The sequence below is a fragment of the Heloderma suspectum genome, chromosome 6, assembly GCF_057233095.1.
Source record: "Heloderma suspectum isolate Gila_16-S chromosome 6, 16-S_ref, whole genome shotgun sequence".
NCBI lineage: Eukaryota > Metazoa > Chordata > Lepidosauria > Squamata > Helodermatidae > Heloderma > Heloderma suspectum.
This window is the reverse complement of record NC_139463.1, coordinates 109,595,211-109,622,991: the sequence shown is the minus strand read 5'-3', so window position 1 is coordinate 109,622,991 and position 27,781 is coordinate 109,595,211. Positions and strand designations below refer to the sequence as shown.

At 45.0% G+C, this 27,781-nt stretch overlaps 1 protein-coding gene across 1 annotated transcript; it reads left to right on the top strand.

Annotated features, from left to right (window-relative positions):
- The first annotated feature begins 7,200 nt into the window (after positions 1–7,200).
- Positions 7,201–17,081, top strand: LOC146342456 (vomeronasal type-2 receptor 26-like). The gene is made up of 4 exons (XM_084807848.1): positions 7,201–8,007; positions 13,145–13,372; positions 15,177–15,303; positions 16,177–17,081. Exons 1-4 carry the CDS (start codon positions 7,216–7,218, stop codon positions 17,079–17,081), a joined length of 2,052 nt encoding a protein of 683 aa, XP_084663974.1. The 5' UTR covers positions 7,201–7,215.
- The last annotated feature ends 10,700 nt before the right edge of the window (positions 17,082–27,781 follow it).

The following is a 27,781-nucleotide window of genomic DNA, read 5'->3' as shown; positions in this document are numbered from 1 at the left end:
GCCAATTCTAGGAGCTTTTCTATATGAGGCTGTTAATCGCCTGATCTGTTTTTGGTTTCATCACAGAATTGAGATCCAAGCTCTACACTAAGAGCTTTTCCTTTCCTGCATTTTCACTACATAACCTCTAGGTGGCACTGTGCTATAGTGGAATACTACCAATTTACAAGTAGTTCTTCCACTTTCAGAAATAATACCACATTTTCCCTGCTCTAAAAAAAGGGGGAAGTGCTCTTAAAAACAGGCGTGAAACTGGAAGGTCACAAGATCTTCTAAAGAACCCATAAACAACTGTGAGTAAGAAATCATGCGTGCACAATAAATGCCTCATATAGGAAAGCTCTAGATCTTTTCATGTGCTGTTATGATGTTGCAGTCAAAGGACTGTGTAAAGGAGAATGGCTTGTTTAAAACCTGCATGAAAATAGTTCCATATCGCTAGACAAGTGAAGTTAATATATTGAGCATAGTTTGCAAAGATATAGGGTGCTTTCAGGAAAGCTTTTAATGGCACTACTGCCCTGCCTCATTCATAGAAGTTTACTGTGGGATGATTCCAGATGCTGTCATCCTCCACTTGTAACCCTCCCATGTTTCCCCACCACTGCCACTTCTTCCATCTTTTTCCTTAACTCAGAGCAGCTGCACAGTGCATTTTGACTGCTACGGCTAGGAGCTCTCCATCTGGTAGCACCCACAGAATAGCAGAGCCTCGCAGATGATTACCATGCATCCATTGGGCACCTTAAGATACCATACGGAAAAACTTGTATTTGATAATCCTTTTTAAAAGACATGGGAGTATGACCAGCAGTGTAGTGGTGGTGGGTTGTGCCGGGGCGTCGCTCCAGCACTTTTTCTGAAGCCAGCCCCCAGCCGGATCGCAGTCTGCTAGGGAAGGAGGAGGGAGCAGAGGGAGTGCGGGTGGCTGCCTCTTGGTACTACGTGGAGCAGGCTGGACAAAGGGAATGAGCAAGAGAGGGAGCCTGATGGCATGTATCTGGGCAAACAAACCCTGATGGAGGGAAGGGAAACAGAAAAAAATCAGTTGCAGGGGAGGAGAAAGAAGATAGGTGTGGGGGTGTGGACGTTTCTGTGGGAGAGATATAATGAAAGAGCTTAGGGAAGGCTAATGGGTAATGCTGGGGTGCTAAGGGAGTGTGCAAGGGGGCTGTTTAAATGAGAAGGGATCTGTCCATGAGGGCTGAGTTGAGAGGGTGAAGCTTCCATAGAGTATCGTATTATGAAAACCTACAATGTTTGTGTTTGAGAGAGTGGGTGAAAAATATTTTAACACTCCTGCATTTTTTTCTCAGACATCCCATTGAAATACCACTGCCTTACTCTCAGCTGCACTGTTTTTGGATCCCAGCTGAAGGCTGCATATCTTACAAGGTTGCACAATCTTAGAAGGGGCGTGACTGTGAGGAGGCATGGCTGTGACTGTCACAAAGGGACCTGCACTTCTGAATTTGCCACTACACTACTGAAAAGAGGAGGCCCAGTCTGCAGCTACCTACTACTCTCTATCTATTCCACGAGCACACCTTGAACAACTGAACAGGGCAGTATTTACAACTTGGGTAGAAAGAGGGTCAAACAGAGTTGGCATCTCAGATTAACCCTTTAGTGTTTCCAAACCACATGGGCATAAAATGTTGTATTATTGGAGCGGGTAGATAGACACCTCACCTCTGATTGGGGAATGGGTTGTTTGATCACCCATGCACCTTATTTTTGATTGGAAGATGGTTGTCTCACCACTCATTTGGGCCAGAACAAGTGTATAAAAGCAAGAACTCTGCGCAACTTTTTTATCTTTTCCTCTACTTCACTCTCGAGCTGCTTCAGCTTTGATATTTACTGGATTACCAAACCAAAGGATTTTGGTTATTATGGATCCTTTTAGACACTTAGTTATTGCTACTAACAAAGACTCCTGAACAAACTTAGCAGTCATGGAATAAGAGGAGAGGTCATCTGTGACGAAACCCCTCCTCTATTCACCCAGCCTATGGGGGTCCCTCAAGATCGGGGGAGGTTGTTTTGCTTCCACCTAGGCAGGTTATTCCCAGCCACTTCAGGTTTCCACCCTTTACCACCTTTCTTATACTCCTATTTTTCCCTAGAGTATAATTATGTGTGGGAGTTGTGCCCTTCTTAAACTTTTACCTAGCTTTAAGTATAGGTAGAGTGATGAAGACTCAACTCAATGTAAAAGAATCAAAATAATATATTTAGATTATTATACAGATTGAATTTTAAAAGACTTTTCTTAACCTAACCTACACTAAACTAAGGCCTAAAACCACTAACCCCCTCACCCTATTCCACCGGAAGGTCGGCAGGACAGCAGTTCGAGACCCGAGTGCCACATGACGGAGTGAGCTCCCGTCTTCAGTCCCAGCTCCTGCCAACCTAGCAGTTCGAAAGCAAGAAATTGCAAGTAGATAAATAGGTACCGCCTCGGCGGGAAAGGTAACAGCGTTCCATGCACCTCGGTGTTCAGTCATGCCGGCCACATGACCACGGAAGCGTCTTCAGACAGCGCTGGCTCTTCGGCTTAGAAACGGGGATAAGCACCGCACCCTAGAGTCGGACACGACTGGTTGGGGACTCCTTTACCTTTACCTTTAATTCAGTCTACCCCCCACCATCAGCATTCTCACTGACCAATCACACAGCCCCAGGCACTCAGCCACTCACACCATTCCATGCATTCTCACCCACCCACCAGGCAACCTACAATGTATGGAGAAGCTATAAACCTTTAACACTGTGTTTAAACAAATAAAACCATGGGGCAGTTCTGCCACATCATCTTATGGATCAGTAGTCTAAATAAATGATAACTTCTCACAACGGAGGGATGTAAACAGTGTCAACAAAGGAGGGATGTAAACAGAGTCTGTACTGGGACTCTGTATAGTCCCAATACAGAGATTTGTATAGGGACCAGGGACCTACGACAGTTCTGCTCACCACACCTTAAAAAGGATATTGCAGAGTTGGGAAAAGTGGAGAAAGGGGCAACTAAAATGATCAAGGGGCTGGAGCAATTCCCCTATGAGGAAAGCTGACAACGTCTGCGATTTTTTCACTTATAAAAAAGGAGAACAAGGGGAGGCATGACAGAGGTGTACAAAATTGTTCGTGGTGTAGAGCAAGTGGACAGGGAGATATTTATTTGTTCATATCCCACTGTTTTTCCTCCTTAAGGAACCCAAGGCGGCATACATAATCCTCCTCCTCTCCATCTTAGCCTCATAACAACCCTGCGAGGTAGGTTGGGCTGAGAGTCTGTGACTGGCCCAAAGTCTCCCAGTGAGCTTCCATGGCTGAGCGGGGACTAGAACCCAGATCTCCCAACTCCTAGTCCAACACTCTAGCCACTACACCACACTGGCTGTCTCTTATTCTCCCTCTCTCACAGTACTAGAACTCAGCGCCATCCCATGAAGCTGAATGGTGGGAGATTCAGAACAGATAAAAGGAAGTTGGTCTTCACATAGCACTTGGTCAGGATTCTTTTGCAAAATAGTTGTTGTTGCACAAGAAAGCACAAACCTAGCACAAAACATTGCCACAGGTTTGGAGGTGATGTGACAATGTTGGATATTTAGCACTCTCCAGGACCCGCCTAAGATTACATCATCTTCAGGCTTTTGGTGTGGTAAAAAAGAGCCCAGACTAACATAAAACTTTGACATAGGTTCAGCAGTGACAGAAGAATGTGTTGTTTTTTTAGCCTTCACCAGGCCCCACCTAAGGGTATGTCATTTTACAGCTTTTGAATTTGGACAAAACTCAGGATTTATGTTATCACTACACACTTGTAGATGGTGTCACAAAACTCAAATTAGTAAATTTCTTCCGTGGGAAGAGGAACCTGTCCTGAGCTGAAGTCCAGAGAAAACCTCACAAACGTTATTATCCTTCTTTATTCAGAAAGTTAGGCCAACTCTCCAAGAGACTGTTTCACACCCAACACAATCTTCTGGACAGTTGTACTTTCCTCAGATGGAGCAGGGCCATGCCCTAGAGGGAGATCACAGAGACAGGCTTGCTTTTCACTTTCTGAGTCTTGAGGACTTTGGCAAAACAGATGTCCTGGCCTGGAATGATTAAAATTACTGTAATCAGCAGTGCTATTTTCAGAAGTCCCATTGGGAATCACTGCCCCTGTGCTAATTACATACCAAAAACAGTGCATTTGAAGCATGATATTCTATGCCAAGCCTATACGGACTCCTGTCCACACAACTTGATCCACCCCAGTCTGGGAGGTATTACACAGCTCTCTCAGTCCAAGATTGAAGTGTCTTCTGGAAAGTTTGGAACTGTAGTTGATGGCCACTGGTGATCATGGAGGGGTCTGGTTTGGGCATGACCATAGATTTGTCATCTTTTCATCTGATTTTGCTTCTGCTAGTGTTGCATTATACTTCCAGCAAGAGATTGAATTCCGCCATATGCACTTTGGGGAGATCAGTTCCAGCTGATTCATATAGTCCTTCAGATGAGCTCATCATTGCTGAATTTGTATCCATTTTACTTTTCAACTTCAGTGTGCCAGAGTTTATAGTATATCCACTTTCCTCTGCAATAGGTACCTAGTAAGTAGTTCTTTATTTTTAAGAAGATGCATCAAATATGCAATGATCATTCTTAGCTAGACAAAATAAATTACTACCTTTAAGCAACAGCCTCTCTTTCTTCTTTCATTCATGTCTTAACCTTGGAGATGTACATTCAGAATCATTTCCCATTGCTCAGCTAGCTGAAACAGACCCATCAGCCTGCCAAGATTAGACCAGGTTCTTAGCAAACTTTCTCCAGGTTCCTGAACATGCTTTTGGAGTTGGCTTGGGGGCTGGGACTGGTTGTTCATCCCTGTTGGAAGAATCCATACGTGCTCTTCCACAGAACCCAAAGTGCAATTTGGAGTTTGGGGGAAATGCTACTTTTCCTAACTGCAAATGCTGTGCTCTGATTCTGTAGATTTACATATTCACCTGGGCTCAGAACCTCAGGCACAGGGACAAAATCCAGCCCTTCTGGGGTCCCAGTCTCACACCCAGGGTTTGCCTGATGGCTAATCCTCCTTCCTTGTGGAAGGTCAAAACTAGATCTCTTCCTTTAAGAAAACAAGGAGGTCTCAGTTACTGTTTTTGGCATTGGCCTGGAGGGAAAGGCTTCCCACCACCACCCAAAATGGTACCTTTCCTTCCTGCAAAAGCAGTGTTGTAGATTTCTGTCGATTTAGATCAGACAGACAGACAGACAGAAGGAAAGGAGCAATTAAAAGAAAGAGAATAGAGCAATTAATAGATTTGCTCTTTTAGGCAGTCCTGATCATTCCAGATATTCATATTTGGCTATGAATAACCCAAATATTGTCATAGGTTAAAAAGAAAAGAAAAGGCAAACCTCAAATCACGCCCCCCACCCTCTCCGCACAAACCAACAGGACTGTCTGGAAAAATAGTTGCAAATTCAAAAGGAAATTCTGGTCATCTATTTGTGTTGTGTGTCCTGCCCACAAACAGTGAATATGTCATGGTGTTGAAGGAGAGGGAGAGATGGGCCAGAAGATGGTGTGAAGGTGGTAAGAGAGAGATGGTTGAGATGTAAAGAGAGAGAAGAGGAGGTGATGGGCATAGATTGACACCCTATTCAGACATCTTCTAATGTGGTTAAATGTCAGGTGTGAGGAGAGAGAGCGCTGTGGCCACATCCTCCCTGCTCACATGTTTCCGTTGCCCTCTACTATTGGAGGGTGCCTACCTGGAGATCCTTCTGTATCCACAGAGGCTCCACACATGACTGAGAGTGCTGACTTCCCAGTGTTCCCAATCTCATGGAGAGCCTCCACAGATACAAGAGTCTCTCCTCTTCAGACCATCATTCTTCATGAGTCAAAGGTGATGTACTTGACAGTAGAGGGGGGCAGGGCTACACTACTCTCTCTCCTCATGCATTCAGTTTAACTACATTAGGGAATGCCTGAATAGGGCTACAGGCTGTAGAGAAGATGGGGGTGTGACATGCTGATTGTCCCATGGAGCAAAGAGAGCAGGAAAGGCTGCACTGAAATTTACCTACCAGCATCATTAGTTTGAGTACATTTTAGCCACTGCACAGCATTGGATCTCTTCCGCTGTGCAACTTACATATTTCTGCTCATGTTGTCTTAGGAGACAATCCTCATATCCTTAGTTTGAGCAAGAGTTTTTATAGTATGTGTGACAACGTCCATCTTACTTAGATGGGCAAATCACAACACAAGCTGTAATGAGGTTGGATCTATGATGTCACGATTAAAGATGATGCATCCATCTCACTGCAGTATGATCCGTAAACACTACCAGCATGCCCTTGCCTTCGTTTTTGCTATTGATGAGATCAACAGGGATGCAGGATTATTACCCAACATCACTCTGGGATCCAAGATTTATGAGAATGCTTTTGATTCAAAGCTTACCTCTTGGAACACTCTGAAACTTCTGTTTACAGAAAAAGGGGATCCTCCCAATTACAGCTGTGCAAGAAAGTATAAACTAATTTCAGTCATTGGTGGTCTCACCTCCCAAAACTCCATCCAGATGGCCAACGTCTTTAATACTTACATGATCCCACAGGTACGTACTTAGAATTAGATAGAGGCAACCACTTCACATCAAAAATGTGAAGAGCAAATATATCTGCATGGCCCTGTGACTTCTGAATTGTCTGCATTTATGGGGATTCCTGGAAACAAGAACCCACAGAACTTAGTCTTCTACCCTATATGTGCATTCTGAGAAGTAAACCCCATTGAGTTCAGTGGCGCTTACTGTCACATAAGTTGGTATAGGATTGCAGCTGAAGCTGTGAATGGTGCCAGGCAGAAAAGTAAAGAATAACATGAGCAATCCAATTTCTTCAACATCCTGCTTAGTATTGTACTATAGCCTGAATTTTGGTACTATAAAGGTATTTTTACTACGAAGTGTAAGACTGGAATGTTAGAAACCATAAGATTTGCAAGCAGGCTCTACTCTATGAGATCAATATTTTAATCTTGACAGACAGTTCTATAAAGTCAGTTTATCTTTGCGAAGAAAGGAATGTTTCTTTTCAGATTGAAAACTATTGTATCTTTACTATTAGCTCAGCTATGGCTCCTTTGATCCAGTGCTCAGGGATAAAACTGAGTTCCCTTCTTTCTACCGGATGGTCCCACATGAAGAACCACAGTCTGTTGGGATTGTTCAGCTCCTCAAGCATTTTGGGTGGAACTGGATTGGCCTCATTGTTTCAGAGGATGACAGTGGAGAAACCTTCCTTCGAACACTCAGACCAAGGCTTTTGCAGAGCAAGATTTGCATTGCTTGGATGCAGGTGAGCCCAAGAGTGACAGCACTTGTACCGTATGAAAGAATTCAAGAAAAATGGAGACCAATTCAATTGACCCTCTTATTGAGTGAAATCAGTGTGATTCTTGTCTATGGTGACAATCAGTCTCTGGAGGGTTTAAGAATGATGTTGCACTGGACTGAGTTTGTACATACATACCCTTTAGAGAGGGTGTGGATCACAACAGCTGAATGGGATTACACAGTTGCATTGAATGTGGACAAATTCACCTTCAAATCCTTCAATGGCACCTTGTCATTCTCTCTCCATACAAATGTGGTGCCAGGATTTCAGCACTTCCTTGAGAGTATACATCTGTATCAGTCAAATATATATTTCATAAAGCAGTTCTGGTTCACTGCATTTACCTGTTCACTCCCAGAACATAGTATCCTTTTCCCAAACTTGGAAATCTGCACTGGGAAGGAGAAGCTGGGGAGCCTTCCTGGTTCTACCTTTGAGATGGGGATGTCCGGCCAGAGCTACAGTATCTACAATGCTGTCTATGCTGTCGCACATGCTCTCCACGCCATGTATTTAGCAAGAGCCAAACAGAAATCAAGAGGAGATGGGAATAGATGGAACCTCCAGGAAGTTCAACCATGGCAGGTAGCCCCAGCTACAGATTGTCACAAATTGTGCTTGCTTATAACTTATCCTCCATGGAACTACACTTTTCCTTGGTCTGTTAGGCCCTAATCCAGATGGGATGGATGCAGCACCTGGGGACCAGCAAAGATGCCCCCATGTTGTCCTGGTCCTACAATACATGACTAGAACAACGTGGGACATCTTTGCTGACCAAGGAAAAGTATGGGTCATGGTAAGCTGTAAGCAAGCACAATTCATGTCATTGCACATCATCACTGATTACAGGGCATGTCAATTAAGGCATCTGCCTTAGCTTTCGATTTCCTGGCTTTGTGAAGGTTGAGCCAACATGAGACATCCTTACTTCTGGCATTAAACTGGCAGGCTTTTTCATCTTTGAATTTGGCTGGTTTTTGAAAAGGAAATGTGTAATTACAATGTTGGTATTCCTACCCTCCCCCAATGTATTTGAATCTGCTTTCTTTCAAGTTTACCTATGTGATAAATGGGATGATAAATGCTTAACTAGTGGTAATCATCATTTCATTTCAAGAATCAGGATTCCAATACCTGGTGGAGAGAGCCCATAGATAGAGAAGGTTGTCCTCTGAAGAAAGTCACCCTTCGCATGTAGAAAGCGAGAATGGCAAGGAAGGTGGTGGAGTGGAGCTAGCAAGCACATCCCCGCTTCCCTTCCTCATGGATAGAGCTTCCACATGATGAGAATGACTGAATAGGGCTAGATTCTCACAACCATCTTAAGGTGCATACTTGGAGTGTGAATGCACATTTTGGGCTTTTTCACGCGGAGCTTTTATGTGGCTATTGAGATTGACTACTCACAGAAGTTTGCAGGTCCTTTTCATGATGCTGTCAACCTCCAGGGCACATCCAGAGGTATTTCCTGGTTATTCTATCTCAAAATGATCCGGAAATAATAAACTATTTAAGTCGGATTGTTACGCTCTTAAAACAGCCACTAGATGGTGCTGTTTCATTGATCTCTATGGAACTTTGAAAATTAAAAACTTCCCCTCGGCAATCACACGGTCACCATCTGGGAGCCCACTGTAAACTCAGAAAGGCTCCACAACAGGAGGACTGCAGGTTTTTTCTTTAGTGAAAAGGCAGCCATACTGTAATGTGTGAATATACCCCGTATGTGAGACATGACCCTTGAATGTCCCTTTCCCACCACCTAGAAAGTAAGAGCAAGGATTGGGGCCCTTGTGCTTCATTTCTGCTTTCAGAAAGCTGGTGTGAGGCCCTGATCCTTCTGCTCATCCCATGGCTGCATTTTATCCTCGCCCCTCCCAAATTCTCTGAGGGTCAAACTGCACATTTCTTTAAAGATGTCACTAGGTTTGTTTCTTTGTTTTCTCAAAAGTAAGGTTATGAGACCTCATATGGATCAGGACCCCAGAGTGGTGGGTTGGTGGCTTTAACACTTTGCGCTATGCCTGCAATTTACATTACAACTAGAAGCCAGTTTGCCAATGTAAATTGGAGGAATGGGGACCACAGCAGGGGTGCCAAAGTATTAAATGCTTCCTATCTCCCCCATTGTTGGGGGGGCAGTCTGTGAAGTAACATGTAGTCCCACCTTGTGAGGTCATATTCCATAAGTAAAGGAATCGGCATTGCGCATTCTGTAACAGAATTCCTCTGAAAACCTTGGAGTACTGGCAGAATTCTAGCTTCAAAGTTAAACTGAGCATGCTCAAAATAACTTTGCCAGCACTTGTTGCCAGGTTTCATGGGGCAGAAAAACCTTAATAACTTTTGAACTGCTGCTCAGAATTTCACCAAACCAATGAAAGGCACACCTCCACGGCAAGCCTGAATAAAGTGCATCAGTTGTTTTCACCAACAACATTTAAAAATATATGAAATGCTTAGAGTAAAAAGGACACCTGTGTCATTTTCCAGTTCTTTTTAAATTACTGTACCTGTCACAGTTTGTATAGGATCATTTTGAAACTGTACACAATTGTAGAACTCATCAGGTAGATGATGGATACCAGGTCTGATGCAATTAACTCAACAGGCGCCGTTTGTATAAACAGTAGAATTTTGAGGCATATAATGGCGGAACCTTCTTTTGTGGTTCACATTATCGAAAGAGGCACTCCCATGCCCTATTAATGAGAGAGCTGCTTGTGGAAAATCAACATTCCTGACACTATGCTTTTCTCTCTAATACCTGAAGAGAGTTGTCTGGCTGTCATTGATGGGGAATCACACAAGTACAGATGCAGTCACCCTCTTTTCTTTTCTGTTGCTGCGTATGTATTTTTCTGTTGCTGCGTATAAAAAAGGAAATTCTCAAGGCACAATCACAAACAATTCCAACAAGAAGAAAAGGTGGAAGACAACAGAAGAAGCCAATGTGGCTTCACAAAAAGCTTAGGGATGACCTGAAAACAAAAAAGGACACATATAGGAAGTGGAAAGAAGGCCAAGTAACAAAGGAAGAGTACAGGCAGGTAGCACAGAATTGCAGGGATGGCGTCAGGAAGGCTAAAGTGGAGAACGAGGTGAGGTTAGCGAGGGATGCTAAAAACAACAAAAAGGCTTTCTTCAGCTACGTGCATAGTAAAAGGCAGAGGAAAGAAATGGTGGTTCAGCTATTAAATAAGGATGGGAAAACGATAACAGATGACAAAGAAAAGGCAGAGGTGCTCAATTCCTACTTTGGCTCAGTCTTCTCCCAAAAGAGGGTCTATGACCCCCCTGGCAAAGGCGAAGTACAGGCTGAAGGGGCAGGATTGCAGCTTGAGATCGACAGGCATATGGTCAAGGAACACCTCATTACTTTGAATGAGTTCAAATCTCCAGGGCCAGATGAACTGCATCCTAGAGTCATAAAGGAACTGGCAGAAGAACTCTCAGAACCGCTGTCTATTCTCTTTGAGAAATCATGGAGGACCGGGGAAGTGCCAGATGACTGGAGGAGGACTAACGTTGTCCCTATCTTCAAAAAGGGTAAAAAGGAGGAACCTGGGAACTACAGACCAGTCAGTCTGACATCAATCCCTGGGAAAATTCTGGAGCAGATGATAAAGCAATCCATCTGGAAGCACCTTGACAACAATGCCGTGATTACTCGAAGCCAACATGGATTTGTCAAAAACAAGTCCTGCCAGACAAATCTGATCTCATTTTTTGATCAAGTCACCTCCCTTGTAGACCGTGGGAATGCTGTAGACATCATATACCTCGACTTCAGCAAAGCTTTCGACAAAGTGCCCCATGATCTCCTGATGAGCAAACTAGCTCAAAGTGGGCTAGATGAAACAACGATCCGGTGGATCCACAGTTGGCTACAGAATCGGACTCAAAGAGTGCTTATCAATGGGACCTTCTCAAGCTGGGGAGAGGTAACGAGTGGGGTACCGCAGGGCTCAGTCCTGGGCCCAGTGCTCTTCAACATTTTTATTAATGACTTGGAGGAGGAGGTGCAGGGAATGCTGATCAAATTTGCAGATGACACAAAATTGGGAGGGATAGCTAATACTTTGGAAGACAGAAACAAAATTCAAAGTGATCTGGATAGACTGGAGTGCTGGGCAGAAAACAACAGAATGGCATTTAATAGGGACAAATGCCAAGTTCTGCACCTAGGAAAAAGAAACCAAATGCACAGTTACAAGATGGGGGATACGTGGCCCAACCACACTACGAGCGAGAAGGATCTTGGAATTGTCGTCGATCACAAGCTGAATATGAGCCAACAATGTGATGTGGCTGCAAAAAAGGCAAATGCTATTTTGGGCTGCATTCATAGAAGCATCGCTTCCAAATCCCGGGAAGTACTAGTTCCCCTCTACTCAGCACTGGTTAGGCCTCATCTGGAGTACTGTGTCCAGTTCTGGGCACCACACTTTAAGAAGGATGCAGACAAGCTGGAGAGGGTTCAAAGGAGGGCAACAAAGATGATCAGGGGACTGGAAACAAAGCCCTATGAAGAGAGACTCAAAGAACTGGGCATGTTTAGCCTTGAGAAGAGAAGACTGAGGGGAGATATGATAGCACTCTTCAAGTACTTGAAAGGTTGTCACAGAGAAGAAGGCCAGGATCTCTTCTTGATCATCCCAGAGTGCAGGACACGGAATAATGGGCTCAAGTTACAGGAAGCCAGATTCCGACTGAACATCAGGAAAAACTTCCTGAGTGTCAGAGCAATACGGCAATGGAACCAATTACCTGGGGAGGTGGTGGGCTCTCCCACACTGGAGGCCTTCAAGACGAGGCTGGACAGCCATTTGTCAGGGATGCTCTGACTTGGATTCCTGCATTGAGCAGGGGGTTGGACTCGATGGCCTTGTAGGCCCCTTCCAACCCTACTATTCTATGATTCTATGTTTTCAAGGGTGAGCCCCTGGCATGTAAAACAGGTAACTGGGCTTTTCCCAGGTGAGCTGTCCCCTGCCACTGGAAGGAGCTATAGCTTAGTAATAGAGCAGATCTGTTGTGTGATTAATAGGTCTGTCGTCTCCCTGGATTCTCCATTTAAAAGAGTGATCTCTGGTGGCAGAGCAGGCTATGAGCCTCTGCCCAACACTCTAGAGAGACGGTACCAGCCCATGCAGAGATAAATAGATTAGTGGTCCAACTATTATATGGAAGCTTCATGATTTGTGTTGAAGTCTTGGAAGAACTCAACCAATGGAATATGTATGCCAGTTGCTAAGCTCCATCTCAGTTGACATAGACCATTTTTGAACATTTGACAAGAAGAGGCACCTGCAAATTCATCTTTGCTGGTACTGATACTTTGGGAAATAGATATTGGAAGTCTAAGGGTGCTTCCAGAGAGAAGGCACCTAGTGCTACCAGTCAAAGATGCTGTGGAGTTATTCCGTCCTTAACAGAGGGAAAAGATGATAAGAAAAAAGATGGGGGAAACAGTGGGAAGACATGGGAGGGTTCCAAATGTAAGAACACATTGCCTGCCCTCCCTTCAAAAATTCCATTAATGAGGCATGGCGATTGCTGGATAAAAGCTTCTTCTGGAAGCACCATAAATGCATCAAAGGAAATAGCATTAACCCTTTTCCAAGTGTCTGACCATCGTGGTACCTGCAAGGGAAATCAATTATGTTAATTAAGAAATAAACAATATCATTAAAACTGTTTTCCTCCTCCAATCCAGCTCCACTCTTTTCTGAGAAGCATCCGCTTCAATAATAGTGCTGGGGAAGAAATATTTTTTGATGACAATGGGGACCTGGCAGGGGGATACGATCTCATCAACATGGTCACCTTCCCCAATGAATCATTCCAGAGAGTCCGAGTCGGAAGGGTGGAGCCCAGGGCTACTCTAGAGGATGGGTTCACCATTAATGGAAATGCCATTGTGTGGAATCACAAGTTCAATCAGGTGGGAATGATTATTTTAAATACAAAAAAAGCCTCTAGACAGGCCTCTGAGCCCATCTAGCTGACTTACCTTTTTGTGAGCAGGGAGGGGATTGGACAATCCATAGGATTTTGGACAATCCGGCCTCTCCTCTCCTGGGCCACCCGCACGCTCCCTTTGGTCCCTCTCCAACTTCTCTTACAAGGTGGCAACTACGACCGTGCAAGAGAAGCTTTATTTGGCAGCTGGGAGGTGGGGATGTGTTAGGGGAGGAAAGATCCATGATCAGATCTCTTCCTCTGCACCCGTAGCATTGTCTGTGAGCATGCAGGAGGAGATCCAAAACATCCTAGATGCTCCAGACACTGTCTAAGGGCCATAGGATTGCTCTCGAACTCTAAAAATACTAAAATACTTCACAAGTCTGGGAAAACAAACAAAAGGCTTAGCCTGTCGATGAATGGATAGCAATGTGGGCACCAGGTGAGCTTCCCTTGGAAGACTATTCCAGAGGTGGGCGGGGCACCACCCAAAATGTCCTCTCTTTTCTTGCCACCCTCAAAGTTTCAGAATGAGGCAGATCTTGGAACAGGGCTTCCATGGATGACCTTAAATTCTAGGTAGGTATACAGGAGGAGATGCTCCATCAAGTACCAAAGTCCCAATCCCTGTAGAGGTTTATTGGTCAAAAAACTCCAGAAGTGTGTATTGGGCCGGGAAACAAAATGGGATTTAGTGCAGGTGAGGGAGGACTGCTGCAATGTGATCATTATACCTGGTCCCTTTTAGAATTCTCACAGCCATATTTTGCATTAGCTGAGGTTTTCAGGCCATCTTCAAAGGTAACACCACATACAACACGTTACGGTAATCCACATAAGAAGTAACCAAGGCATGGGTCACTGCAACCAGGCGATCCAGGTAGGATGGAGATAACTTTCTCAAACTGCACTGCTTTTCCCCTGCTTTTTTTTAATGTAGTCATCAGATGTGTTCAGGCAGCTTCCTAGTAGGTTGTAGGAAAGGAACAGGGAACGTGTGGCCCTCCAGATGTTTTGGATCACAATGCCCAACAGCTGTAGCCAATGCAATTAATGGTGAGGGATCATGGGAGTCATAGGAAAAAACAACTGGGGACCCCACATGTTGCCCACTCCTGGTGTAGGAGAATGGCTTTTGGCATTGGAGAAAAAGGTAGTAATGACTTTGTGTCTTTTTTGACAAATTCCTCTCAGCCCCTTTCGGAGACCCCAAGATCAGATCTGGCCTCTGGCCCTATCAGGAGAGATGAGGTTGAGGATTTGACCAATGAGCTCAGAGCATAATATGGAATTTAGCTTATTTATTCCATATTGGCCCTTTGGCCTTGCTAGCTCTTAGCTTGACTGGATTTATCTGTACTAATACAGATCTGCAGCACATGATTTGTCTAATTATTTCTCTCTTTTTAGTTTTTTTATTGTAATATAAAATAAAGCAGAATAAAAGTATAAAATACATAAATCTATGCAAGATCACTTGATATAGTATTCACTTCAGAAGTTATAAATAACTATCCTTAAACTTAGCTAAACTATTAATTATGAGGTCATGAATCATGAATACATATTCATGTCTACATGGCATTTTGCCTGTAGAAAAGATTCTATGCCAACAGTACTGTGGTGAGCCAAGAGTGTATATTTAGAAGAGGGGCCAAAGAAGGTGGGCCCTCTGGCTGTGGTTGCTGAGATGACTGTTTGGGTGACTGAAAGCCAGAGAACACCTCAGATGCCTTCTTACAGCCTTTTCTAGCCGTTATGTCCTTCCCTTTGGTTCCTATTAGATGCTGCCCAGTTCTACCTGTGTTAAGAACTGCCACCCTGGACAGAGCATGTCCGTCCAGCAGGGGAAACAAGCATGTTGCTATGATTGCATTGAGTGCCCCCAAGGGAGGATTTCAATCCAGATGGGTAAGTGAAGAAATGCAGAGTTACAGAAGTTATGAATTTAGGTATTATTATTATTATCATCATCATCATCATCATCATTATCATTATCATTATCATTATTATTATTAACATTTCTCTACCACCCAATAGCTAAAGCTCTCTGAGCAGTTTACAGAGGTTAAAAACATTACAAATAGAATGCACAGAGATTAAAAGCCATTTACATAAAAACACACGAACAGACAATATACACAAGAGAACATGTATCTAAAACAACTTCAAACAAGCAATCTCAAAGCAAACAACCATAACCATAGGACATTCCAGGATTGATGAAAACTTATCATATGCTGTCAAATGCCTGGGAGAAGAGAAAGGTCTTCACCTGGCACCAAAAAGATAACAGTGTTGGCACCAGGCAGGCCTCGTTAGGGAGATCATTCCATAATTAGGGGACCACCACCGAGAAGGCCCTCTCCCTTGTTGCCATCTTCCGAGCTTCCCTTGGAGTAGGCAGCTGGTGGAGGGCCTTAGATGTTGAGTGTATTGTGTGGGTAGGTTCATGTCGGAAGAGGTGCTCCGTCAGGTATTGTGGTCCCAAGTCATGTAAGGCTTTATAGGTTAAAACCCACACCTTGAATCGGGCTTGGAAACATACAGGCAGCCAGTGCAAGTGGACCAGAGTTGGTTGTATATGTTCAGTCTAATGTAATTGGTTTCTCTATTGTCCATGACTGCATTTCCTTACACAGAGGACAACTGTCAGAGCAACCATAAGGGATGTTGGAAAAAAGGAATCTGTGTAATATATTGTGTTTGCTGAAAAATTAGATTACATGAAAGCTAAAGTTTTTGTTTATTCTAGAAAATGGAGACGTCACTTCTTACTTTCAGATGCAGACCAATGTGAGGTGTGCCCAGAAGATCAGTATCCAAACAAGGACCAGGACCAATGTATTCCCAAAGAAATAAGCTACCTATCTTATGTGGAGTCCTTGGGAGTAGTTCTGGCATCTTTAGCTCTTGTCCTTTCTGTGATCACAGTTGTTGTGATTGGAAGCTTCATTCAGCACCAAAATACTCCCATTGTCAAAGCCAGCAACTGGAGCATCACATGCACCCTGCTCTCCTCTCTGCTGCTCTGCTTTCTCTGCTCCTTCTTGTTCATTGGGAGGCCTGGGAAGGCAACCTGCCTCCTGAGGCAACCAGTGTTCGGCATTATCTTCTCCATCGCTGTGACTTGTGTGTTAGCAAAGACCATCATGGTGGTTTTGGCCTTCATGGCCACAAAGCCTGGAAGCAGGATGAGGAAATGGATTGGGAAGAGACTTGCAGTATCAGTCATCATTCTCTCTTCACTCATTCAAGCTGGCATCTGTGCTGTGTGGCTGGCAACTTCTCCCCCCTTCCCAGAGTTTGACATGCACTCCCAGGTTGACACCATCACAGTTCAATGCAATGAAGGCTCAGCCCTCATGTTCTACATTGTCCTGGGCTACATGGGGCTTTTGGCCCTCATCAGCTTCACTGTGGCTTTCTTTGCCAGGAAGTTGCCTGATGCTTTTAATGAAGCCAAACTGATCACTTTCAGCATGTTGGTCTTCTGCAGTGTCTGGGTGTCTTTTGTGCCAACCTATCTGAGCACCAAGGGGAAACACATGGTGGCTGTGGAGGTCTTCTCCATCTTGGCTTCCAGTGCTGGCTTACTGGGTTGTATCTTCCTCCCTAAGTTCTATATTATTATGCTGAGGCCTGAGCTGAACATCAGAGAGCAATTAGTAAGGAAAAAGAATAGTTAGAATTGAGAGGGGAAGTGATGCCATCCTTGGAAATGGCAATCCATCAATACCTGGACAGGTTCATATGGGAAAATGTGGTCCTTTGGATAGTCTGGTCCCAAACCATGTAGGGCTTTCTAAGTCACAAACAGCACTTTGAATTATGGCCAGAAATGGCCTGGTAGCCAGTGAAGCTGTTGTAACAAGAGTCACGTGCTCCATATCACTGGCCCCAGTCAATATTCTGACTGCAGCATTCAGACCAGCTGAGATTTCTGAATACTTTTCAAAGGCAGCCCCATGTAGAGTGCATTACTCCTAATTTGGGGTCCTTCCACATACAATTTAAGACATATTTATTTGCCTTGCTATCCTTGACTGTTGGTACCACCAGCTACCCCAGATTTTCCTGAATATTTTAATGTTGTACAGTTTTATTTATTGGTTTTATTGTATTTTCTTAAGATTGTATTTTGTCAATTACGTTAGTATCTTTTGTAAAAATGTGAAGTGGCATAGTAACCTTTTTGGTGAAATAATAAAATAAAATCTCTCTGCTTCTGCTTTTCAAGGCTAGCCTATCACGGGGAAAACCACAGATGCAAATGGCGTAGCGCATGCCATTTGCGGCCATAAAGCCCCTTTTTAAAGCTAAATGCAGCCATTTATGGCTGCATTTGGCTTAATCTAAGAGCTTTACGGCCACAAATGGTGTAGTGGACGCCATTTGCATCTGGAGTGAGCCCTCAGCCAGCGATACGGCACAGCAATGGCGGCCATATCACTGGTGCTAAGGAGCCAGCCGGCAGCTCCACAAAATTGCCGCGAGGAGGATCCAGCCCCAGACGGTTCCAGTGGGAGGCGGAGGTGAGTCGTCCCATTCCGCCACGGGTTCCAGAGGCCGGATTCTATTGAATCTGGCTCACTGGTGTCTGTGGCGGATTTCTCTGACATCCCTATGGTCTTGGAATCAAGTATACACATAAATTAGTGAACATTTTCTTATTTAGCATAACCATTTTCAACATGCATGGTTTGAACTCAGATATTTGAGTACCTATTCAGTGAACATTTGAACTGACATATATTTATGCTTTAAAATATTAATTCTCTAAAGTAAAGAGAACTAACTGTTGATTTTCCTGTTGATTTTGATATTTGTCATACATGTTTAAAATACTGATTAAATATATTGGTTAAAAGAAACAGAGCTGGTGGGTGGGGTTCAACTTGATGAGTCACAAGTTTGTACTTCTGGTGTCCTGTACACTCATTATTGCAACTTTATGAAAAGGATTTCCTTTCCCCCAAGCCTCAATGGCTCTATAATTTAGAATATGTATGTGTTTTCCTCTCCAATAAATGCTGTAATTGAAATCAATGCGTGGATTATCAGGAAAATGATGTGAGTAACTGTACGTGTTGCTACACAACTTGGTATGGTTTCCAGTGCATTTCAAATAACTCCTTATCAAAGGAACTCTTAAAATATTCCTTAATATAAACTGCTTGGTTTTCAGTGGAACCACTACTGAATAAAACAAATTTTAGTTGAATACTCATACACATTTTGATCTGTCAATTAATTCAGGAGAAGGGGATCTTTTTACTGTAGAGATCTGCATTCCCCCTGTGGTAGCTTGTCAGGGATTCCACGCCAGCTGTTTGCTAAAGTCTTGCTGAATTCAGTGGGGCTTTTGCCCTCATGAATAAGGGGAGAGTTTCACCTTTTAAATTGTTTGCCTGCCAGCCAGCTGTTAAAGGCACAAGGACCCGGCCAAGGAATGCTGGCAAGCCTGCATGTACCACCCTGGATCTTCCACCTTCCCATTCCTTTCAGTGTAGGACAATATTTTAAGGACAATATTTTAAGGACACTGGTAACAGCACCAAGCACTCCTGGGGCCACAGGTCAACCTCACATATGCGATGTATAACCCAATCCTATTTATATCCCAGTCCTATGCACGTTTACATATGCTCCCTTACATGTGAATAACTGTACATGTGTGGAGAGAAGCAATGTGTGTCCATGGCATTCATACTTATTTATTTAAAATGTTTATTGGCCGCTCTTCCAGGCAGGAGCCCTCCCAAGGAAGTGCACAACAATCAAACACATAATAAAAATGGACAAGTCCAAAGAGCCATGAAATGCAACAAAAACAGCAAACCCACAGCGATAAAAACAGCAATACAAATAGCAATAAACTGCACATGGATTGAATGTTATGTGTGAATGTACCGATGTCCGACTGACTATCTGTTTACACATATGCAGACTGTACATCGGGAGTAGGCAACCTTGTGGGCACATGGGTGTTTTGGGCTTTTTAAGGAAGTGTTGAGGGCACTACCACAAATTTGGCAGCTCGCCAGCACGGTGGAGAAAAACCAAAATCAATACAATTTCAAAGGATTTATGCAAAATATCTTTGATAACTTTTAGAGCATAAAAATAAACTCAGGTAGAAGCTTGCACTGGCAGACACACACAGGGCATTTTTACATTAGGCTTTTATCCCACACCTTATCCGGGGCTTCTCCTTCCAGATTCTTTGCGGGATTCAGAGTGGCTCCTTTACATGTGCTTTTTTCCGGGGGGGTTCTTTCTCAGCCTTTGTATATGTTTCATTATACAACCACTAGATAGCACTGTGGTATAGCGGAATTGCACAATTGCATGAGTCTCTCATTCTGCCATTTCTAATAATACCGGACTTTCCTTCTTAGGAAAACAAACCCACGATAATGGTTGGAAAACACAGGAGATGCCTTGGAAGATGACTATGTCATGTAAAGGACCCACAAACTACCATGAGCAATTCTCTTATGGGGAAAGATTACAACAGCTGGGAGTGCTTAGCTTGGAAAAAAAGGAGGGCAAGGGAAAACATGATAGAAGTGTCCAGAATTATGCATTGTGTGGAGAATGTGGAGAAGGAGACATTTCCCCCCCTCTTTCATTATACTAGAACCCAGGGTCATCCCATGAAGCAGATTAGTGAGAAATTCCAGAAAGACAAAACGAAGAACTTCTTCACACAGCCCATAGTCAAACTATGGAATTCACCATGGAATTCTCCATCCAATTCAGATGGCTTTACAAGTGAGTCAGACAACTTCCCGGAGGAGAAGGCTATCAGTGGCTACTAGTCTTGTCGCCTCTGTACTACCACCAGAATAAGAGGCAGTGAGCCTATGTGCACCAGCTGCTGTGGAACATGGGTGGGAGGCTGCCGTCACTCTTGTGTCCTGGTCGTGCATTTCCCACTGACAGCTGGTCGGCCGCTGTGTGAACAGAGCGCTGGGCTTGACGGACCCTTGGTCTGATCCAGCAGGACTCTTCTTACGTTCTTATGTTCTTCTGCGGGAACAATCACAACGGCAGAATAAAAGCCTCATGCTGAAAGGCTCATGAACGCGCACACACAGAGAGCAAGTGTGCTGTACAAACCCTGGGGTTTGCGCGTCACTGAAGTTGGGACTCCTCTCACTTCCTCGCTCATTCACTCGCTTGCACAGGCAGGAATGCACGGATTTTTCTTGGGGAGGGGGGCTCACTCAAAAATGCTGCTCACTAGAGTAACCTCCACCACGCTCTCCCAGGAATACCCCAAACGCCACTCACAGGATTCACCTCTGTGAGGGGCAGTTCGCTGCTCAGCCTGCCACGTTCGCCCACACGGCGTGGCTGCGTTTTGATCAGCAGTGTCTCCGCTGCACCCCTTGAATTTTCATTCCCATCACTTCTCCCTGTCTCCCCTTTGCAGCAAGCCTTCTCCTTGCTGCTGCTGCTGCTGCCAACGCTCTTGACTGCCCTGCACAGGGCCATCCGCTCTGTATCAGAGGACAGGAGAAGACCAATGCGATGCCATTAAAGAAGCGGGGGGTCTAGGAATTCAGGGGGGATCTGGGAAATTCCAGCTCAGTTAGCTTTATTTCTCTTCCAGGTAAATGAATGAATGTATGACTGAAGCATACAGAGAGACAAATCCTGCTGGGAAAGGATCAGAATAGCCTCGGCAAAGTATTTTAGCGTTCTCTGAGAGTGTCAATAACACTCTGGGTGTTATGTAACGCTGGGGTCCCACGGGGATCTGTATTGGGACTAGAGATGTCTGAGAAATTTGTTTTAGGGTGCAATCCTGTCGAGATAGGTGGCTGCCTCCGAATTCAGAGGCGACCGCCTATCCAAAGCAGGGCAGGGGAAGCACGAGGGGATCGTTCCCTCCGTGCCTCTCCTGCCCTGCTTTTTCTGCAAGACAGCCGTTTTCGGCTGTCTAGCCGCAGCAGGGGGCAGGCAACAGGAGAGGAGGCTGTTGTACGACACATAGGATGTGTCATACAGGCAGATCCGCTCTCCCTGCCCCAGAACACTCCCAGCCCCCCCCCCCTTTTCAGCCGCTCTGCGCTCCTCTTCCAAGTAGGGAGGACGGGGCTTCTCCACGCTGCCTCCGAGGCAGCCTGGATGTGGTGGGAGGTCGGTTTTCCAGGAACTGACCTCAGAATGCGGGCTCCAAGGTCAGTTCCTGGAAAACAGCATATCCTATGGCCGTCTAGCCTCTGTCTAGGGGCCATAGGATTACTCCCTCTGTGCATTTTTGACCAGGATTTACCCAGTTTGCCCTTCCTGGATTGAACACAGACTTGAATGCAATCTCCAATCAAAGTCCATACATTTCTGAGCTTGCAGTGTGATTTTCACATTCACAAAAAAGCATTTGACAGCATGCATACTTTTATAAAATGTGCACTTTTGAAAAATGTGCAGAAATATGCTTTAATGTATGAGAGAACGTGTACATTTTAAAGATATTCAGAACTGATACATGCATTTGTATAAATAGGCACAAAGATGCAGCTGAATTTTCATGTGAAAACAAAAGCACACCGTCTGATCCAGACATGAGACAGAAAAAGGTTTGAAGTGAAATTTCGCAAACTTCAATGAGCTTGAGTTTTATTTGTATGGACATCCCTACTGGAGAAGTGATCAGTGGGGTGGTCAAGTGTGCTGATGACACCAAATTATTGAGGGTGGTTAGAACAAAAAGGGGATTGTGAAGAGCTCCAAAAGCATCTCTCCAAACTCAGGGTGGGAGGAGACTACATGGAAATGGAATGAGAAGCGCTTTGGGTATTATCCAGATTTTCATGAAATTGCTTTTAGTCCATCTCAGGCACATGAAGAAAACATGAGGAGTAAACACAAAACCCGCTTTTCACAGGTCAAACCGCACTTCAATCCGCCTTATTTTGTGGCTGGATGGGTTTAGGGGTGTACGAAACCCCACTTACCTGGCTCCACTGGGGTCCGCTGGGGGGAGGCAATCTGGTCCTCCCCCCCGGAATCCTACCCAGCCCGCTCCACTCTGCGGCCAGTCTGTGGAGCCGCCGGCCAGGCTGATCCACAGCAGGGCCTCCATCCGCTGCCAGGCTGCTGCGGACGCAAATGGCATCCTGCATAGGGGACACCATTTGCGTCCCTACGCTAGGCCGTGATAGGCTACGTATATATTTACATAGCCTATCACGGCTAAAGCGGGGATGCAAATGACGGTCGCTATGCCATTTGCGTCCCTGTCTTTTGCCGTGATAGGCTACGTAGATACTTACAGTCAGGGCCAGAAATATTGGAACAAGGATAACTGTTTTGACAGTTGGCCTCTGTACACCACCACACTGAAGTTGAAAGGAGGAAACACACCCAGATGGGAGTGAAGTCAGGACTTCCAGCTGTAATTCAAGGGGTGTGACAAAAGTGGGGCACTAACCATTCAGGAAGGACAGCCAGTGGCATATACACACACCCATCGTTGGTGGCCCATAAGTAATGGAACAAACCAACATCATCTCAAACTGAAGGATCGCCTTTAATACCTAGATGGAAATCCTTTGCAGTCAATGACTGCCTGAAGTCTGGAACCCATGGACATGACCAAATGCTGAATTCTCTCTCCTGATATGCTTTGCTAGGCCTTTACTGCAGCTGCCTTCAGCTGCTGCTTGTTTGTGGGTCTTTCTGCCTTCAGCCTTGTCTTCAGTAAGTGAAAAGCATGCTCTGTTGGGTTGAGATCAGGTGACTGACTTGGCCGTTGAAGAACATCCCACTTCTTTGCCTGGAGAAACTCTTGGGTAGCTTTTGCTGTATGTTTTGGGTCATTATCCATCTGCAATATGAAGTGGCGTCCTATCAGTTTGGCAGCATTCGGCTGAATCTGAGCAGAAAATTTAGACCTATACACTTCAGAATCCATCTTGCTTCTTTTATCAGCAGTCAGGTCATCAATAAACACCAGTGACCCGGTTCCATTGGCAGCCATACATGCCCATGCCATAACACTGCCTCCACCATGTTTGACAGATGATGTGGTATGCTTTGGATCATGAGCTGTTCCTTTCCTTCTCCATACTTTTCTCTTCCCATCATTCTGGTACAAGTTAATCTTGGTTTCATCAGTCCAAAAAATCTTATTCCAGAACTGGGCAGGCTTTTTTAGGTGTTTGCTGGCAAAGGCTAATCTGACCTTTAGGTTCTTGAGCATTCCCAGTGGTTTGCACCTTGTTGTGAAGCCTCTGTATTTACAGTCATAAAGCCGTCTCTTGACTGTAGATGTTGACATGCCTACCTCCTCAAGAGCATTCTTGACCTGGCTAGATGTTGTGAAAGGGTTCCTCTTCACCATGAGCAGCATTCTGCGGTCATCCTCTTTAGTTGTCTTCTGTGGTCTTCCAGGCCTTTTGCTGTTGCTGAACTTGTCAGTTAATTCCTTCTTTTTCAGGATGTTCCAAACTGTTGTATTGGCCACTCCCACTGTTTTTGCTATCTCTCTGATGGGTTCATATTGTTTCCTCAGCCTAATGATGGCCTCCTTCACTTGCATGGACACCTCTTTGGAGCTCATGTTGGGAGTTCCAGTGAACAGCTGGAAATGTAACACTCAGAACCACCTCCAGGCCTTTTATCTGCTTGATTGGTCATGGGGCACCCAGGAAACAGGCCACACCTGGCCATGCAGCTGCTTGTCAGCCATTCGTTCCATTACTTATGAGACACCAACGATGGGTGTGTGTGTGTATGCCAAAACTGGCTGTCCTTCCTGAATGGTTAGTGCCCCACTTTTGTCACACCCCTTGAATTACAGCTGGAAGTCCTGACTTCACTCCCATCAGGGTATATTTCCCATCTGGGTGTATTTCCCTTTCATCTTCAATGTGGTGGTGCACAGAGGCCAACTGCCAAAACAGTTATCCTTGTTCCAATATTTCTGGCCCTGACTGTACGTAGCCTGTCACGGCAAAAGACAGGGACGCAAATGGCATAGCGACCGCCATTTGCATTCCTGCTTTAGCTATGATAGGCTATGTAAATATTTACGTAGCCTATCACGGCTAAAGTGGGGACGCAAATGGCAGCCGCAGCAGCCCGGAAGATGACCCAGAGCCGCCGCCAGGTAGGTCTGTTCCGGGGATTTTGGGGGGTGGCGGGAGGGTAGTCCATTCTGCCATGTACCTGCAGGGGGGCAGATTCTAAAGAATCCGGCCTCACTGGAGTCCATGGCGGAATTCTCCAACATCCCTAGATGGGTTCTACTATTTACCCCTAGTAGAAATGAACCTCATCAATGCCGTAGATGCTGCTCAGCCAATGAAAGAGGTTTGCTCCTGCCCCTCTCCATGTTCCACTGCTCAGGGAAGTTTAATGGAAGAGATGAGAGACGTTGGATAGTTTACCCTACACCTCCCCCCGCCCTCACGTTCCCTGATGGTGAACTAGCAATATTGAAGCCCGGGGACAGATGGATAGGTGGGCAGACAGGAGGTGCCGAGGTCCTGCGCCAAGGGAAAGGGCTGGAATTGCTTCCCCAACCTGAACTAAGCCTTCTCCCCATCCTCATAAACACACACGGAAATCTCACTAACCGGTTACTATTCTGAAGGGGTGGTATGAATGAATTGGGGCTGCTACCTGTGACCAGAAAAAGCAAACTGCTGCATTACTCTGAAGGGGCGGCTCAGTGCGATTCCATGATTGGAGAGGTTTATTCCCAGCCCCGTCCATGTTCCCTTGCTGTACTGGCTGCCATTTTCCTTCCCTTCTGGGTATTCCTTAGTTGTAGGTGTATCACGCAACTGTGAGGTTGTGGCTGTATCACTGCTGCAAAGTGCAGGTGTATTGAGACTGCAAAATACCGAGGCTGGCCGCCCTTCTCCTTCCCTTCCGGTAGTCCTTAGCTTTAGGTGTATCACGCAACTGTGAAATTGTGGATGTATCGAAGGAATGCGACTGCGAAATACTGCGGCCACAGGATCCTGCTACTGGCTGCCCTTTGTCCTTCAGCTCTGTGTATTCTTTATTGTACACTACATATAAACAGGCTACTCCACCATTGTGAATGAAGCAGGGCTACTGCTATTGTGAATGGAAAAGGGAGGCTACTCATTGTGAAAGCAGCCCTACTGCAAATGGGGAAAAAGAGGGGATGGGTGGAGGCAGCTCCGCCCCTTGACCACGTCACTGGCAGGTCATAGCCAGGTCACAGAGGCACACCCAGGATTTAATGTGGGGCGATGGCTCACACTGCCACAGTTTGGAACCGCTCCAAAGCCACAGTTGAGAGAAACTATCACGTAAGAGGACTGTTTGGAAATGCACATTCTTGGGACGGATGCTGCTGGGTTGGTAGATTGGTGACAGCATCATCCGTCACCAATGACAAAATGCACTCTACCTATCTATCTATCTATCAATCATCTATCTATTTATTTTATTAATCGCCCATCTGGCTGGTCACCTAGCCACTCTGGGTGTTTTTGTTGTTGTTCAGTCATTAAGTCGTGTCCGACTCTTCGTGACCCCATGGACCATAGCACACCAGGGCTTCCTGTCCTCCGCTCTCTCCTGGAGTAAGAATGCACTCTACCACCACATTAAATCAGCTGTCTAGACAATGGGCCTCCAAATGGCAAATGCGGTTCAATGCAAGCAAGTGTGAAGTGATTCAAGTTGGGACAAAAAAACCCATTGCATATATATGCTGGTGGGATCTCAGCTAGCAACTACTGACGAGGAAAGAGATCTGCAGGTTGTGGTGGACAGCTCAGTGAAAATGTTAACCCACTGTGTGGCTGCTGTAGAAAAGGCCAATTCTAGGTTAGGCACAATAAGCAGAGGAATCCAAAATAAATCCGCCAATATCACACCGCTCTCATATCAATCTATTTTGCAATCACATATAGAATACTGTGTACTGTTCTGGTCACCACACCTTAAAAAGGATATTGCAGAGTTGGGAAAAGTGGAGAAAGGGGCAACCAAAATGATCAAGGGGCTGGATCAATTTCCCTATGAGGAAAGCTGACAACGTCTGTGATTTTTTCACTTATAAAAAAGGAGAACAAGGGGAGGCAAAATTGTTCGTGGTGTAGAGCAAGTGGACAGGGAGATATTTATTTGTTCATATCCCACCATTTTTCCTCCTTAAGGAACCCAAGGTGGCATACATAATCCTCCTCCTCTCCATTTTAGCCTCATAACAACCTTGCGAGGTAGGTTGGGCTGAGAGTCTGTGACTGGCCCAAAGTCTCCCAGTGAGCTTCCATGGCTGAGCGGGGACTAGAACCCAGATCTCCCAACTCCTAGTCCAACACTCTAGCCACTACACCACACTGGCTGTCTCTTATTCTCCCTCTCTCACAGTACTAGAACTCAGCGCCATCCCATGAAGCTGAATGGTGGGAGATTCAGAACAGATAAAAGGAAGTTGGTCTTCACATAGCACTTGGTCAGGATTCTTTTGCAAAATAGTTGTTGTTGCACAAGAAAGCACAAACCTAGCACAAAACATTGCCACAGGTTTGGAGGTGATGTGACAATGTTGGATTTTTAGCACTCTCCAGGACCCGCCTAAGATTATATCATCTTCAGGCTTTTGGTGTGGTAAAAAAAGAGCCCAGACTAACATAAAACTTTGACATAGGTTCAGCAGTGACAGACGAATGTGTTGTTTTTTTAGCCTTCACCAGGCCCCACCTAAGGGTATGTCATTTTACAGCTTTTGAATTTGGACAAAACTCAGGATTTATGTTATCACTACACACTTGTAGATGGTGTCACAAAACTCAAATTAGTAAATTTCTTCTGTGGGAAGCGGAACCTGTCCTGAGCTGAAGTCCAGAGAAAACCTCACAAACGTTATTATCCTTCTTCATTCAGAAAGTTAGGCCAACTCTCCAAGAGACTGTTTCACACCCAACACAATCTTCTGGACAGTTGTACTTTCCTCAGATGGAGCAGGGCCATGCCCTAGAGGGAGATCACAGAGACAGGCTTGCTTTTCGCTTTCTGAGTCTTGAGGACTTTGGCAAAACAGATGTCCTGGCCTGGAATGATTAAAATTACTGTAATCAGCAGTGCTATTTTCAGAAGTCCCATTGGGGATCACTGCCCCTGTGCTTACATACCAAAAACAGTGCATTTGAAGCGTGATATTCTATGCCAAGCCTATACGGACTCCTGTCCACACAACTTGATCCACCCCAGTCTGGGAGGTATTACACAGCTCTCTCAGTCCAAGATTGAAGTGTCTTCTGGAAAGTTTGGAACTGTAGTTGATGGCCATTGGTGATCATGGAGGGGTCTGGTTTGGGCATGACCATAGATTTGTCATCTTTTCATCTGATTTTGCTTCTGCTAGTGTTGCATTATACTTCCAGCA